At 40.4% G+C, this 13,904-nt stretch overlaps 1 protein-coding gene across 2 annotated transcripts; it reads right to left on the reverse strand.

Moving 5' to 3' along the window:
* Nucleotides 1–2,245: 2,245 nt before the first annotated feature.
* adam8b (ADAM metallopeptidase domain 8b) lies at nucleotides 2,246–9,687 on the reverse strand. 2 transcript variants are annotated; one of them, XM_081698218.1, is made up of 23 exons: nucleotides 9,603–9,687; nucleotides 8,926–9,020; nucleotides 8,739–8,845; nucleotides 8,537–8,615; nucleotides 8,289–8,365; nucleotides 7,977–8,154; nucleotides 7,817–7,882; nucleotides 7,585–7,656; nucleotides 7,291–7,460; nucleotides 7,090–7,171; nucleotides 6,829–6,971; nucleotides 6,505–6,682; nucleotides 6,229–6,318; nucleotides 5,430–5,625; nucleotides 5,209–5,311; nucleotides 4,895–5,063; nucleotides 4,720–4,800; nucleotides 4,533–4,617; nucleotides 4,322–4,439; nucleotides 4,030–4,204; nucleotides 3,710–3,828; nucleotides 3,536–3,596; nucleotides 2,246–2,782 (listed from the first exon to the last, which is right to left on the reverse strand). In XM_081698218.1, exons 1-23 carry the CDS (start codon nucleotides 9,652–9,654, stop codon nucleotides 2,726–2,728), a joined length of 2,553 nt encoding a protein of 850 aa, XP_081554344.1. In that variant the 5' UTR covers nucleotides 9,655–9,687; the 3' UTR covers nucleotides 2,246–2,725. The 2 variants fall into 2 exon arrangements, with proteins under 2 accessions (XP_081554344.1, XP_081554343.1); XM_081698217.1 differs by having other exon boundaries at nucleotides 3,518–3,596.
* Between the last annotated feature and the right edge of the window lie 4,217 nt (nucleotides 9,688–13,904).

Genomic DNA, 13,904 nt, shown 5'->3' on the forward strand with positions numbered 1-13,904 from the left:
CTGGAACAAAGTTTTGTTTAGACTGTTCCGAGTCACCTGAGTGCGTTCCTGTAGAGTGCGACAATTATCTGATTAAACCAGGTACGTTAGAATAAGCAAAACACAAAACTGCAATTCTGGGGTTGTCTGGGATGGGGTAATGTATTTCTTTCAGATTTGGAAACATCTAATTTGGAAATCTGCAGTTAAGTAACAATTGTTTAAGATCGGAAGTTTAAAGCAACCTCAGGCCAAGCTGAAAGACTTTTAACTATCCACCTAATATTTTAATTCAGGGTTAGCATGATGGTTAACAGTAAATATTAATATTGCTCCCGCATCTGCGTGTGGAAATGCATAAGCATCCAGATGACTGCCCTACTTTTCCACCAGTCTAATTGCTTTCTCATCACTTTTTCCACACGCTTTTTCTCTAAATGTGTTTGAAATCAAAGGTGTTCAGGCTTGTCTACTGAACTCAGAGATGTCCAGTCTAGTCTTCTGAACTCCCCTATACAGGTAGAGCTTTGCTATAACATTTACGTTTAGCTGATGCTTTTATCCAAAGCGACTTACAATTATGACTGATTACAACTTGAGCGATTGAGGGTTAAGGGCCTTGCTCAGGGGCCCAACAGTGGCAACTTGGCAGTGGTAGGGTTTACATGTCAAGTACCTTAACCACTGAGCTACCACTGCCCCTATAATACAGCTTCTAGCACACAAGTCAGGCAAGCAGATAGGTGGAATGGTAGCAAACACAGAAAAATGAATGGAGAACTTGAGCTCTAAATGACGTCTAAGAACCTGGGCTCTAGATTTAGCAAAAAGGCATTTAGTAGTAAATTAAAAAACAAACAAACTGATGCCAAAATCCTGGTGTTCTGTGAATGAATGCCATTAATATGTCTAGCCAGTGTTTGGAGTACTGTACCCTTAAGTAGGTGATACTGTTTCCTGTTGCTCAAACATGGCTGCAGAACAATAACAGGAACAAAATGAAAAGCTGCTCCTGACCTCATATTGCCTCTCTTTACTGAGGATATTGACAAACTCATGCAAAGTAGAGAGTGGAAGCTGACTGAGACTGATAAGGGCACTAAGTAACAATTGTTTAAGATCGGAAGTTTAAAGCAACCTCAGGCCAAGCTGAAAGACTTTTAACTATCCACCTAATATTTTAATTCAGGGTTAGCATGATGGTTAACAGTAAATATTAATATTGCTCCCGCATCTGCGTGAGGAAATGCATAAGCATCCAGATGACTGCCCTACTTTTCCACCAGTCTAATTGCTTTCTCATCACTTTTTCCACACGCTTTTTCTCTAAATGTGTTTGAAATCAAAGGTGTTCAGGCTTGTCTACTGAACTCAGAGATGTGCAGTCTAGTCTTCTGAACTCCCCTATACAGGTAGAGCTTTGCTATAACATTTACATTTAGCTGATGCTTTTATCCAAAGCAACTTACAATTATGACTGATTACAACTTGAGCAATTGAGGGTTAAGGGCTTTGCTCAGGGGCCCAACAGTGGCAACTTGGCAGTGGTAGGGTTTACATGTCAAGTACCTTAACCACTGAGCTACCACTGCCCCTATAATACAGCTTCTAGCACACAAGTCAGGCGAGCAGATAGGTGGAATGGTAGCAAACACAGAAAAATGAATGGAGAACTTGAGCTCTAAATGACGTCTAAGAACCTGGGCTCTAGATTTAGCAAAAAGGCATTTAGTAGTAAATTAAAAAACAAACAAACTGATGCCAAAATCCTGGTGTTCTGTGAATGAATGCCATTAATATGTCTAGCCAGTGTTTGGAGTACTGTACCCTTAAGTAGGTGATACTGTTTCCTGTTGCTCAAACATGGCTGCAGAACAATAACAGGAACAAAATGAAAAGCTGCTCCTGACCTCATATTGCCTCTCTTTACTGAGGATACTGACAAACTCATGCAAAGTAGAGAGTGGAAGCTGACTGAGACTGATAAGGGCACTAAGCCCACCATGTGGACCGCAGCCATCCACAAGACCTGCATTGCTAATACATTACCAAACCAACACTGGCTAAGTTCAATGCTAAAACAAAGTGCTGGAAAAATGCAACTTTGCATGCTTTGCTTGGCCTGTGCCTTTATATTAAACAGCACAGTATTAGTTCTTGTCTGTATAGTCACTGGCTGGAACACATTAGCTGTTCCACTATAAATAATCATGAATGCTGGGTCACCACTAAAACAGTCTTTAGTCCAAAAATATTGAGACTACTATTAACTATTTAAGACACATCACTTTAATTTAAAAAGTATACAAAACACTTAACGGGAAATAATACAAAAGCATTAAGTGCATACAGATATAAATATGTTATGTCAACCTGTCTGTGAAAACTCAAAGAAAGCCTCTGGACTGCTAAAAAGTGCAAGTTTGTTCAATAAAATTCATTCATTTAAAAAAAAAAAAAAAAGAAGTAATTTCACTTTTTAAAAAAAGGTTGTGCAATTCTATTTGTAATTTCCATGTGAATTCAAGTACAAAGGAGTACGAAGAAACATTTCAAGCATAATTCAACATAATCCTCCTTGTTGCACTGAAGGATGTGCACCAACATCACGGCAGCAGAGAGACCCACTTCCTCCGCGTCATCCGCCGGCACTTCACAGGCATGATATTAGTCATGCCCAAGTCCCGAGGCTGCTGCATGGACAGAAAAATGGCTCTGTTGATTGAGGCGATGATTCCTCCATGAGTCATCTCCTAGGCATGGTTGGAGGCTTCAGTGCAATCTTTACTACAGCTTCCCCAGTCTGCAAAGCACAAGGTCATTTTAGTTCAACAGTTCACTTTGATCCTGGGGGGCCCTTAAATATCCAGAATGATTTTCAGAGGTCTCCAATGTAATGAGGGCTTCAAGGGACAGATTAGAAAAAAAAAGGAACTTTACTTTCGGTTAAAATTAAACACAGTTCAGCTATTTTTATATTATTTGTTTCCCCTTGAGTAAACAACAAGTGGTAACTGCACTTAGTGGGTGCAGGTGTTAGATTAGGTGCAGGTATTATGATAGATTAGGTGCAGGTGTTATACAAGATTAGGTGCAGGTGCTATGCTATATTAAGTGCAGGTGTTATGTTAGATTAGGTGCAGGTGTTAGATTAGATGCAGGTGTTATGTTAGATTAGGTGCAGGTGTTATGTTAGATTAGGTGCAGGTGTTATGCTAGATTAAGTGCAGGTGTTATGTTAGATTAGGTGCAGGTGTTATGCTAGATTAAGTGCAGGTGTTATGTTAGATTAGGTGCAGGTGTTATGCTAGATTAAGTGCAGGTGTTATGTTAGATTAGGTGCAGGTGTTATGTTAGATTAGGTGCAGGTGTTATGTTAGATTAGGTACAGGTGTTATGATAGATTAGATGCAGGTGTTATGCTAGATTAAATGCAGGTGTTATGTTAGATTAGGTGCAGGTGTTATGATAGATTAAGTGCAGGTGTTATGTTAGATTAGGTGCAGGTGTTATGATAGATTAGATGCAGGTGTCGTACCAGATTAGGTGCTCTGACCTGCTGCTTCCCTGCCAATACAGTGGGCTTTGCTGGAGGCACAGGGGGGCGGGCCGGTCTGCTCACCTGTGTTTTTATAGGACATTAAAGAGTCAGTGGAGTTAATCATACGCTGACTCACAATAATTAAACTTCATTTCCATGTTACATGCTGGAAGTGCAGATGTGTGGCACCTCACCTGTTTCACATCAGTAGGAGGCCAAGGATTCGGAGGAGACTCAGGTTTCCTCTGCGTGTGTGATGACATGGGCCCTGCCTGCTGATGGGCCTGATGCTCTTGTTTTTTAGGAGGCTGCAAGAAGGGGCGTGTTTTTTTAGTTTATGTCTGCTAATTTTGAACCACAGGGCGTTTTACAAATGGTTAGTTTCAACTCCTGTTTGCATTCGTGACTGGACTGACACTACGCCCCAGCTAGTGCAAAGTCCCACAAAGTCATTATCAACACTGCAATTCTGTGGCATGTCTGAGCTGACTATAAGGATCAGCACTCACTTGCGGGGGTGGCCGCGTGGGGACGACACGGACCATAAGGGGGCTGCTGGCCTGGGTAGCGGTTGTCCCTATGAAAGTAGGCTGGCTGATCTGGGGATGGTCCTTTAAAATGCCTCTTTGTGCCCCAGCACTCTCAAAGAGAGGATTCAGCTGGCCTGGATACGATGGCCTATTCCTGTAAACAGTGGTGAACATGTACGCTGATATTCAATTTCGCACATGAGATATAATCGCACTTTACTGGATAAACTATGAACAAACACAGTTGCTGAAATGAAGGCAGCTAACTCACTTTTTACACTTGGAGCCGATGACCTTTGACCTTTTACAGTACATCCAACTAAATGCTACTGCTAGAAGTACAAGAGTTGCAGCTGCCGTTGAGGCACCGATGATCAACATCTCTTTTCCTACGGGAAAAAAAAATTACGCCTGAAGAATATCCTCTGCATGACTATAGGAAGGCTTTCATTCTTCAGTGGGCGTGCTTAATCCTGACTTACCAGTAGGCGAGTCACCATATTTAAACTGACAGTTTGGAGGAGCCCACCCAGGCTCACAGTGGCACTGGTTCTGATGATCACAAACCTGTCAATACATACACGAAGTGAGTTCAGCACACTGACATGGTGGACCATCCACCATTCCGCGTGCTATCACAGAATTGGTGTTTCACATCGAGAGTCTCACCCCACGACCACTGCATTTTGATGAGCAATCCTCACTGCTACCAAACACTTTCACATCTTGGCACTTGTGATCAAAGCACACCTATTGAATTCAGAAAAAAAAAAAATCAAAGTTTAGATTTTTAGGCAAGAAATAGCCGGCAAGCAGACTAAACACAATGGTCTGCCATTCTTACTTTGTTCTTGCCACATTTTGTTCCTGTAGGCACCATGCTTAAGTTGTCCCCCTCAAGTCTCTCCACTACAATGTTGCAAAATTCACTTCCCGTAAGAAGGGAAGCTTTCAGACCAGTCACGGGGTATGCATTTCCTCCCGTACAATATATAGTACCACAGAACTTGTCTCTATGAAACAGGAATAAAAATAAATAAACATTATTGTGTGAACAGCACTGTGGACCTTACACGGAAATCTCTATATATTTTGTATAGATATTTGAGAGTTACAGTCACGGAGGACCTATACGGATAAAACACATTCAGAACTTACTCATTTGCGCAGGGTTTGTAGCCATCTTTGGTCCTGCCACAGTGGGAATCATTTTTCCCTAATGTATTTCTATGAAAACATTTATCCATAGCCACTTGGGCATCTATGAACAAAATTCAGATGGGTTCAAATGTGGTTCAAATTAACCAAAACATTCACTAACATCCCTACAGACAGCCAGCGAGACTGGCTGTTGTTTGGTGTGTTATGCACACAGCTACCTTTCCCCCATAGCCGCTGGCAGTGCTGTAGAAGGGAGGGGCAGTGGCCATCGTAGCAGTAGCTGTGCGTAGCACTGCAGGGTAAGCCGTTCATCTGGAAGCTGTCATCTGGACACCTCTCTGACTGTCCTGTACAATACTCCTCCAAATCGCACTCACTCGCCGAGGCCCGACACAGACTCCCTGCTGGTTTTATCTACAATGGATAGCAAGTCATAGATGGAGTTTATATTATCACAGGGTACATTCCTAGGCACCTTCCTGTAGAGGTGTATATTCTCAGCTGTTCCCAGGAGAACACCCCTTTAACTGGGATGGAAGACTTCACTTTCATGTCACGTCCTCTTTTTCTCTGAATTTTCTTACTGGAATTACATATTGCACCTTGTTCTCACCATCACAGTTTTCTGATTTAAGTCACACTAAGAAAAGAGCTTCTGAGAAAATAAATTCACAGAATATCCGGTGACATCATTTCCTTACTTTAGTTAAATGAAATTAAATTTATACCTGTGCTCGGTTCTACCACTTCCACCAATCTTCTTCAGAGGTGTCATTTAAAAATGTGTCACTTCCTTCCAGAGAATCATTCAACTTCACACAACAGTATAACAGTATAACTGCCAAGCTCTGGATCTTAGTAGTACCACTCACAGCATATCCAAAGGGTGGAGTTTCACTTCATTCAACTCTGCGTGAAACTGCACAGCATATAAACTCCAGTGCACAATCCAGCACAGGTCTAACTAATACCAAAGAAAGATTTAGCCTACTGGAGGTTCGCTTAGTGAGGGCATACTTGGCAGTTTTCACAGCACTCTCCCTCTGCACACTGAGATCCTTCCGTCAGCTTGCATGTTTTGGGATTACAGCATGGGTTCTCACACTCCTACAAGAGAAACAGGACATGTTACACACGCCGAGTCATCAGTTCTGGACCAGATATATGTGTTATTCATACATGCAACTAGGGACCACCGTGGTGACCTGCACTGGATCGACTGACCTAAATGTGAAAATGTGCTAAGGTTAAGACTGGCAAGGACAACGGAGAGGATGATGCGTGCTGCCTCACCTCTGCTGTTCCACAGTCACATTCCTCCCCCGGGTCCAGGAATGCATTACCGCAGACGGGCCCCCCGTACAGCCTGTCTGAGATTGGCCTGTCCAGCAGACAGCTGGGGTTGGCGTTCTCCAGAAACACACTCAGCTGCTCCACACTGCAGTCACTGAGGAGCTCTGGAAACTTGTTGCTGCGAGGTTGAGATGGCATGAAAGATCACCGCTTGGTATTGCCCAGACCCTGAAAAGTCTTTTTTCGTTTGTTTATTGAAATACAGTTAAGCAGAGTATGTGTATAGTAATGCTTTTTATAGATTTGCAGCAGTGAAAATCTCACCCCACGCGTTCAGTCATGATGCAGGTGGTGTCGAGCATTGATGGGCCACAGGTGCAGTGCGATGCATCATGGGACAAGCCCATGTTGTGGCCCATTTCATGTGCGATTGTTGAAGCCAAGCCCATGGGATTCTTGTTATGATCCTGAATAGTAAAGGAGTGGGCATTACCTCTTCACCAACGTACATCCAATACAACTTAACCATCATCCTGCAAAGTATCCATATACTCACATATGCTTCATTGATTTGAGATTAATTACCTGATTGACCCCTCCTGAACCTCCAGCACACATCGCGTTTTTGTTCGCTAACCCAACAGTGTCTCCCAAAAAATCAATTCCACTGGTTAAAGAGAAGATAAAGAGATAAATAAAAAGTTTGAATGTTCCTAGGACATGTACATAGCCCACAGTTATGACATAATCATTACCACAAACCAGGACGTTGTGAGTAATACTTACGTCACGAATTGTGCATTATCGTGCTTGACCCTCCTGAGCAGGTTGTTCTGGCGCCACTCAATGAATCTGGTGAGAGTGTCGTCAGAGCTCACGCTCACCTGGATTTGGTCTTCCACTGTCCACAACTCCAAACCCACCAGCATCACACGGATATTATGTGGACGGTACAGCTGAGGAAGTAAAGTTGGAAGTTCAACAGATATGCTCTCTGGCAGGAACCATACCTGACAAAAATATGTACGCTCTGAATTTTACGTCATATTTTGTTAAGATGGGATTTCGATGGTAAAATACCTTGTCAATATGATTCACAACTTCCATCATCCTTCCTCGTATTATATCAGTGTTGGAGCCAAAGTTTTTATACTGCCAAAGGGATCAAAAAATTGTTTGATTTTTCATGTCCTGACTTTTAAAGGATCAATGCAGGTTTACATTTTTGCATTTTAAGTTCTTATTTATGATTTCTTGTCCTGACTTTTAAAGGATCAATACAGGTTTACATTTTTGCATTTTCAGTGCTTACTTCATCATAGTCCACCACCAGAAACATTTCTACATATCTCTGGATGTTAAATGGGGACATCGTCTTCTAAAAAAGAGGAGGAAAATCATGGAAAAAAATTTACTATCTTCATTTATAATAAAACTGAAGTGCAAATAGGCCTAATCTTGGAAATATGTACCCAGCTATTTCGTTTGAAGGAGGCTGCTACTCTGGGCTCTTTGTCATAAAGGGTGATGTTTCCAGATGAACTTGTCTTCATCTTCAAGTGTTCTTGCTTATAGAGGGCATGGTCTCCTTCAGTGTCTTCACCCAAGGGCTCAATGAGGTAGACCTGCTTCTCAGCTCTCAGAAAACCCCTACAGAAAAACAAAAAAATCACACAAAGCAGTCCAACATCTTAGAGTCATGTCTTACATGGAGTGTTTATTAGCTAGGTGAAAGCCCTGCATTGCTTCTGTTTGCATTTCTGCTTCATGATGCTGCCATATACCTCATTCCACTACAGACTCCTACACTGACCGATGAGTCCTCCATTCCATGAATGTGGCCATGATAATAACAGTGGTCCTACAGAACAGAAAATATTTGATATTCAACTGATGATTCTTTGTAGAAAGTAAACATTAAACATACAGTACTTGTTTCTTTGATAATGTATGGAAAGGCAGTATAGTGTTTTATATCACAGCAATGTTGAACTTGCTGATCAGAGTTCTGTAGTATGAACAGTTAAGACACCTTAAGTCTTGGATATGTGCTCACTGGCGATCCATCTACTCGATAATATATTTCGGTGTAATTAGGTCCAAGAAGAAATCTAAAAGTTAAAAATAAAAAGATCAGAAGTAATTCTTTTCAAACACACTCAGATTAAAATAATACTTTAAGAATTTGGAAACCACAGTACAAGATTAAAATATGAAAGGTTCGTCAGTTTTACCTGTTCTTCTCCAAATTAACTGTATAATTACTTCCATCAAAGAATAACTGATAACGAAGCTCCTCGGGATATTTTTCTTGGCCTTGTGATTCCATGTCAAAAGGTGCCTATTGGATTACATGGTTTACTAAGTAGACATGTTTTTGGTTATTTCTGTCACCGCTGTTATTAAGCAGACTGCGCTTACCTGGGCAGTGATGCTCCGCCGGCTCCTGTGGTTTAACTGGCGGGGTCTCACTACATCGTACCGTTCAACGTGGCTCAGCGAGTGGACAAAGCACCCTGGGAACGAGCAAAGGGCAAAGCAAGGCACGGCCTTTTCTATAGCGTTTTTATTTTTTTTACATAAAAGTAAGATTTACATAATAGCACATTTTCTAGAGTGCTTTAGCCTACATTTTTAGCTACAAAAGTTAGGAAATAAAACTTTCGTACAATTACACAACTCGGAAAACATACTCACTTACAGTATTAACATACAGTATTGTCTAATTTTCCAACAATAGGATACAATTTTCAAGCTAGTGATCGCTAAAACCATGTGTTAAACGATAGTCCATAAAGACGACGCAGGTTCGAAGATAAATGCATTAATCGTTATAAAGGAGATGACGCTGGTTCTTTACGCTGCCTAAATCCAACTACGTTTAGAACCAAATCAATAAGCGCCTACATAAAATCTACGGACCACCTTATTTTTTTGTGGTCCTTGTTGCTGCAGTGTACACTTTTAAAAGGTTTACAGTGTTGTAAAGTCAATTTTACGATGTAATCAACAACACCACTAAAATAAGATAAAGAATACGTGCACTCCGTTGATAATAAAAAAGGAAGTATTCTCCGAGAGAAAATGTATGAACTCACCCGAGTCACACAGACAGAAAATAATGACAGCTGTAATAGCGCTGTATGGCATGGCTCTCCGGGAGACTAAAGCGCACAGCGCAGATAAGACGAGCTGATCTCAAGCCCCGCCCCTCGGGGGGGGGGGGGGGGGGGCGTCACGTCATCACATCCGTGATGACCCGTAACCCTCAGTGACTCGAGCTATTGCAGGAAACGCTGAGAGGCTAACAGTGAAATAAGAATAATGGACGTTACAGAAACATCACCTGACATGTATACACATGGCCAAAGACGAAATATCTACTAAACAAAAGAAGCTTTAATTTATAATTAATGGCGTTTAGCTGACACTTTTATCAAAAGTGTCTTACAATTATGACTGAACACAATTTGAGAGATTGAGGGTCTTGCTAAGGGGCCAGTGGCAACTTGGCAGCGGTAGGGCTTGAACCCACAACCTTCAAATTACAAGTACCTAGTAACTTAACCACCAAGCTACCACATAATGATACATACATACATACATACATAGTCTTTGAATTAAAACAAATGTGGTGCTGTACTCCTATGGCATCATGAGGCAAGGACAAAGCACTTTAAATTCAGTTGTAATTTCTTATGTTTCACACACATGTAACACTGCACTATTTTTTATCTGAGTAAGGGTAACTTGTCAGTCAGTTCTGTTCTAGCTTTCACTAAACACATTTCCAGGATATTGGTTAGGACTTGTAAATCGAAGTGTATGCCCAATGTGCTTCTGATTACACACACTAGAGGGCAGACTAGCCCTGAATTTTCCAATATTTCTCAGTAGATCTGGTTCAATTTCCATAGTGTAAGCCAAGCAGGACCTACTTTAAATATTTCAGGAGGATTTATAATTCATAATTAATTATCATAGTACTACTAATACAGCCACATCATCGCCATCTCGTTACTAATAGCTTCCTTTAATAGCTTCACTGGATGAGTAATGGGGACAGAACAAATGGCGTCTAAAATATGCTGTTTCCACCACTCACGATGTGGTACTATGTGAGTGATGAAAGAAAGAAGGAAATCATTAGACACAGCAGACTATCAAGGTGTAGTCACAGGTAATAGGTTGGGAAAAGTATTATTCTGTCAAGAACAGAGTATGCACAACTAACATAAAACTGGACAAATCTAGTCACAACTCAATATACACAGACATATTACATTCCATGTTTTATATTATCATATAAACTGCATTAGCATACAGTACTGTGCAAAACTTTTAGGCCACCATTAGACTTGTTGTTTCATATTTCTAGATTTGTTGTAATTTGTATGCAGTATTTAAAAAAATCTGAAAATACAGCTTCTATAGGTTACAGTGGTAAGTATTTAGTGTGACCTCCCCTTACACTTCCTGCAATAGCAGGGACTCTGGGAAGTACTGAAAATATACCAGTTTACTTCAGAAAACTTCAGGACAGGCTCTGCAAGAGTTAAAGATGTGCTTAGTGCCAAAGGTGGTACTAAATACTGACCTACATTTATTTATTTATTATCTTATTCTCAATAGTATACCCAAGCATACCATAGTATACCTGAAACTGCATGTCCTCTGACAAAGGTCTGGGTGGTGGATGCATAGCATTGACTGCTTCAGGCTACTTCAGTACCCCTGTGCTCACTAAGGAAACACACACACACACACACACATGCATATGCAAACATATGCACACATACCCACACACACCCACACACACTGCAGCCCAAATCAGTTTTGACTGGATCCCAAGGCTATTCCATTGGTCATTTTCTCCCACCTGTTCAGTTTGACAAAAAAGGTTTCAGTATGACCAAAAAATAGTGAGATATATGTATTATAATCCCCTAAATGACAAGAACAGCTATAAACACATATCCGATTTAGAATAAGAAGTGTACAGAGTAAACCATGGCTGCTCAGCAGATTATCAGAAAACTACTTTTTTCAATCATTTAAGTAGTGCTTACACAATATTTTCTAAGGTAGTGTTCTTACAAAGTACACAGCTAAATCAAATAGATATGTCATGAGTCAATGCGATCATTTTCTATCACTGATTGAAAATGACTGACCTGGCAGTGCTAATTTCAGCTTCCAGTGTCAGTTTGTACACTATATTCATTGTATATGAACATAAATGTGTTATTTAAATACATACATTATAGTGTTGTACACCGTTACTTCAGGGCTGAATTGAAATATCATTAAGACTTCAAAGGAGTTCCAGAATTTTAAAGTCCCTCATTAATGTAGTGCTGAATTACTGCAACACTTAGATCCTTTTAATAACAACCTTTACTAAAAAAGTTTAATTACATTTAATTAATTATATAACTACCATTACAAACCTACTCAGCATCCTCCACCCACCCCACACCCTTTCCCCCTTCTAAATCATCTTGTTTATTTAATGTGCATTTGTATATGACAAAACGTGTATAAAAATGGTGAGTAAAAAGTTAAAGTGCTTCAGCAGTGATTACAGTTCAGTGTTTTCCAGCTGGATTGCTGTGTTCCCAGTGGAGGATGGTGGTTCATGTGATATGGCACTGGGGAAGAACCTGTCAGACTTGGTGTTAAGCACCGTAAAGCAGAGGCCAAAAAGGATCTACAAAACCTTCTGGCGGCCCAGTTTATGACCTTCTCAGCAGCTCCGTTGTTGATTTCATTATCTCATCCCTTTAATCAGAGAGAACAAACTGGCTTGGCATTCATTTGACAGACAGCAGTTCATTTGGGCTTCATTTGACAACAGAGTGGCAGTACCTATCCACACATCTCAGTCTGGATGAAACAGTTCCTGGCGCTGCAGTGACTGACAGGTGGAATTGGTTGGGTATGAGGAGATTTGATCATCTCTTGGCCAGTCATACACATCTGTTCCTCTTCACTTTATTCCACTAACAGTAGTATTGTGCTGTTATGTCCACAAAATTGTATTATGCAGACATAACAGTAATATACTCTGTATTATATACTATACTCAATACTATACTATATTCTGCAGGGAATATTGTTAGAAGAATTGTGCTGTTAAGACCACCACACTGTATTATACCTATTACAGTAGGCATCAATATTTGAAGTGATTCCATAACTACTCAGTGTGATATCAGTCAGTCCCATGTGGTCATGGAATATGCAGTGTTTATTTATTTTTTACAAAATTTTCACAGAAATTTTCAATATGGTTCTTTCTCTCTCTCTCTCCAAATGTGCTTTTTCTTGAAAACAAGGCATCAGCTGGGCTGTCAGAGAAGCCTGACACCAGGGAAGAAAGGTGTTAGAAGGGAAAGGTTGCCATCTGCTTAGCTGAAAGATAACCTTAGAGAGATGTACTGCAGGAGGTGGAGGTCAATCTGGGTTGTAAGGAAAACAGATGCAGATTACGAGCAAGCAGAAGAAGACATGGAGGAACATGCACTCATCAGAATCTCCACTACCTTCATCATTTAGCTAAAGCTTTTATCCAAAACTAGTTACAATTATGTCAGAAGACAACTTGAGGAATTGAGGGTTAAGGGCCTTACTAAGGGGCCCAACAGTGGCAACTAGCTAATGGTGGGAACTGAACTGGCAATCTTCTAGTTACCTCAACCACTGAGCTACCACAACCCTTTTCATTGCTTGACCAGTGATGCTGTTGGCTGGACATTTTTAACCCAGCATTGGTACTGACACAAATGAATACCCAAGCAACACTGCCGTGCCCTGTGGTTTTGACCCAGGTCAAAACCCTTAACTGTACTAATGAAATGTCACCATACATGTATTGATGGGAGGTGTCACCCAAATAGAATGCGATCAGAAGTGGTGATGTGGTCAACATTTATCAAGGTAGGTGTTTTTAATAAAGTGGTTGGTGAGGTGTGCTAGGCATGACTCTCCAAACCTCACACAGAGATTAACACTAATAATTAAAATAACAATGAATTAAAGTAATTTTTAAATAATATTTCCATCTTGGGAACTTCGTGACATTTCTAAAACATGCAGATATGCCTTTAAAATGCTTTTCTATTCTAAATGCTTAAAATGATTTTAAAAATGCTTTTCTATTTTACAATCAGAGATAAGAATGTCTCACATTAAAATGGAATTATGGGACGTTCATATACTGCAACTTATGGTAACGGTACCTGCAATCTTACAGATACATTTATGAATTACTTTATTTAGGACAGGAATTTACACTGATTATAAACTCTAAAAGTATTTCATACTTAATAGGCATGCACTCCGTGTCAGATATTTGAAACATCACGTCAGTTCATTTAAAGATACCTTACGGAATCATA

Source organism: Electrophorus electricus, chromosome 15 (assembly GCF_041902795.1).
Source record: "Electrophorus electricus isolate QZ-2024a chromosome 15, ASM4190279v1, whole genome shotgun sequence".
Classification (NCBI taxonomy): Eukaryota; Metazoa; Chordata; class Actinopteri; order Gymnotiformes; family Gymnotidae; genus Electrophorus; species Electrophorus electricus.

Bases quoted from the DNA above. Each gene is read 5' to 3' on its own strand.
- adam8b (XM_081698217.1), bottom strand. From the start codon at position 9,654: ATGCCATACAGCGCTATTACAGCTGTCATTATTTTCTGTCTGTGTGAC. The intron at 9,021-9,602 runs GTGAGTTCATAC...GCTCGTTCCCAG, and splicing joins TTTCTGTCTGTGTGACTCGG to GGTGCTTTGTCCACTCGCTG. The intron at 6,683-6,828 runs GTGAGATTTTCA...TCAACCTCGCAG, and splicing joins ATCATGACTGAACGCGTGGG to CAACAAGTTTCCAGAGCTCC.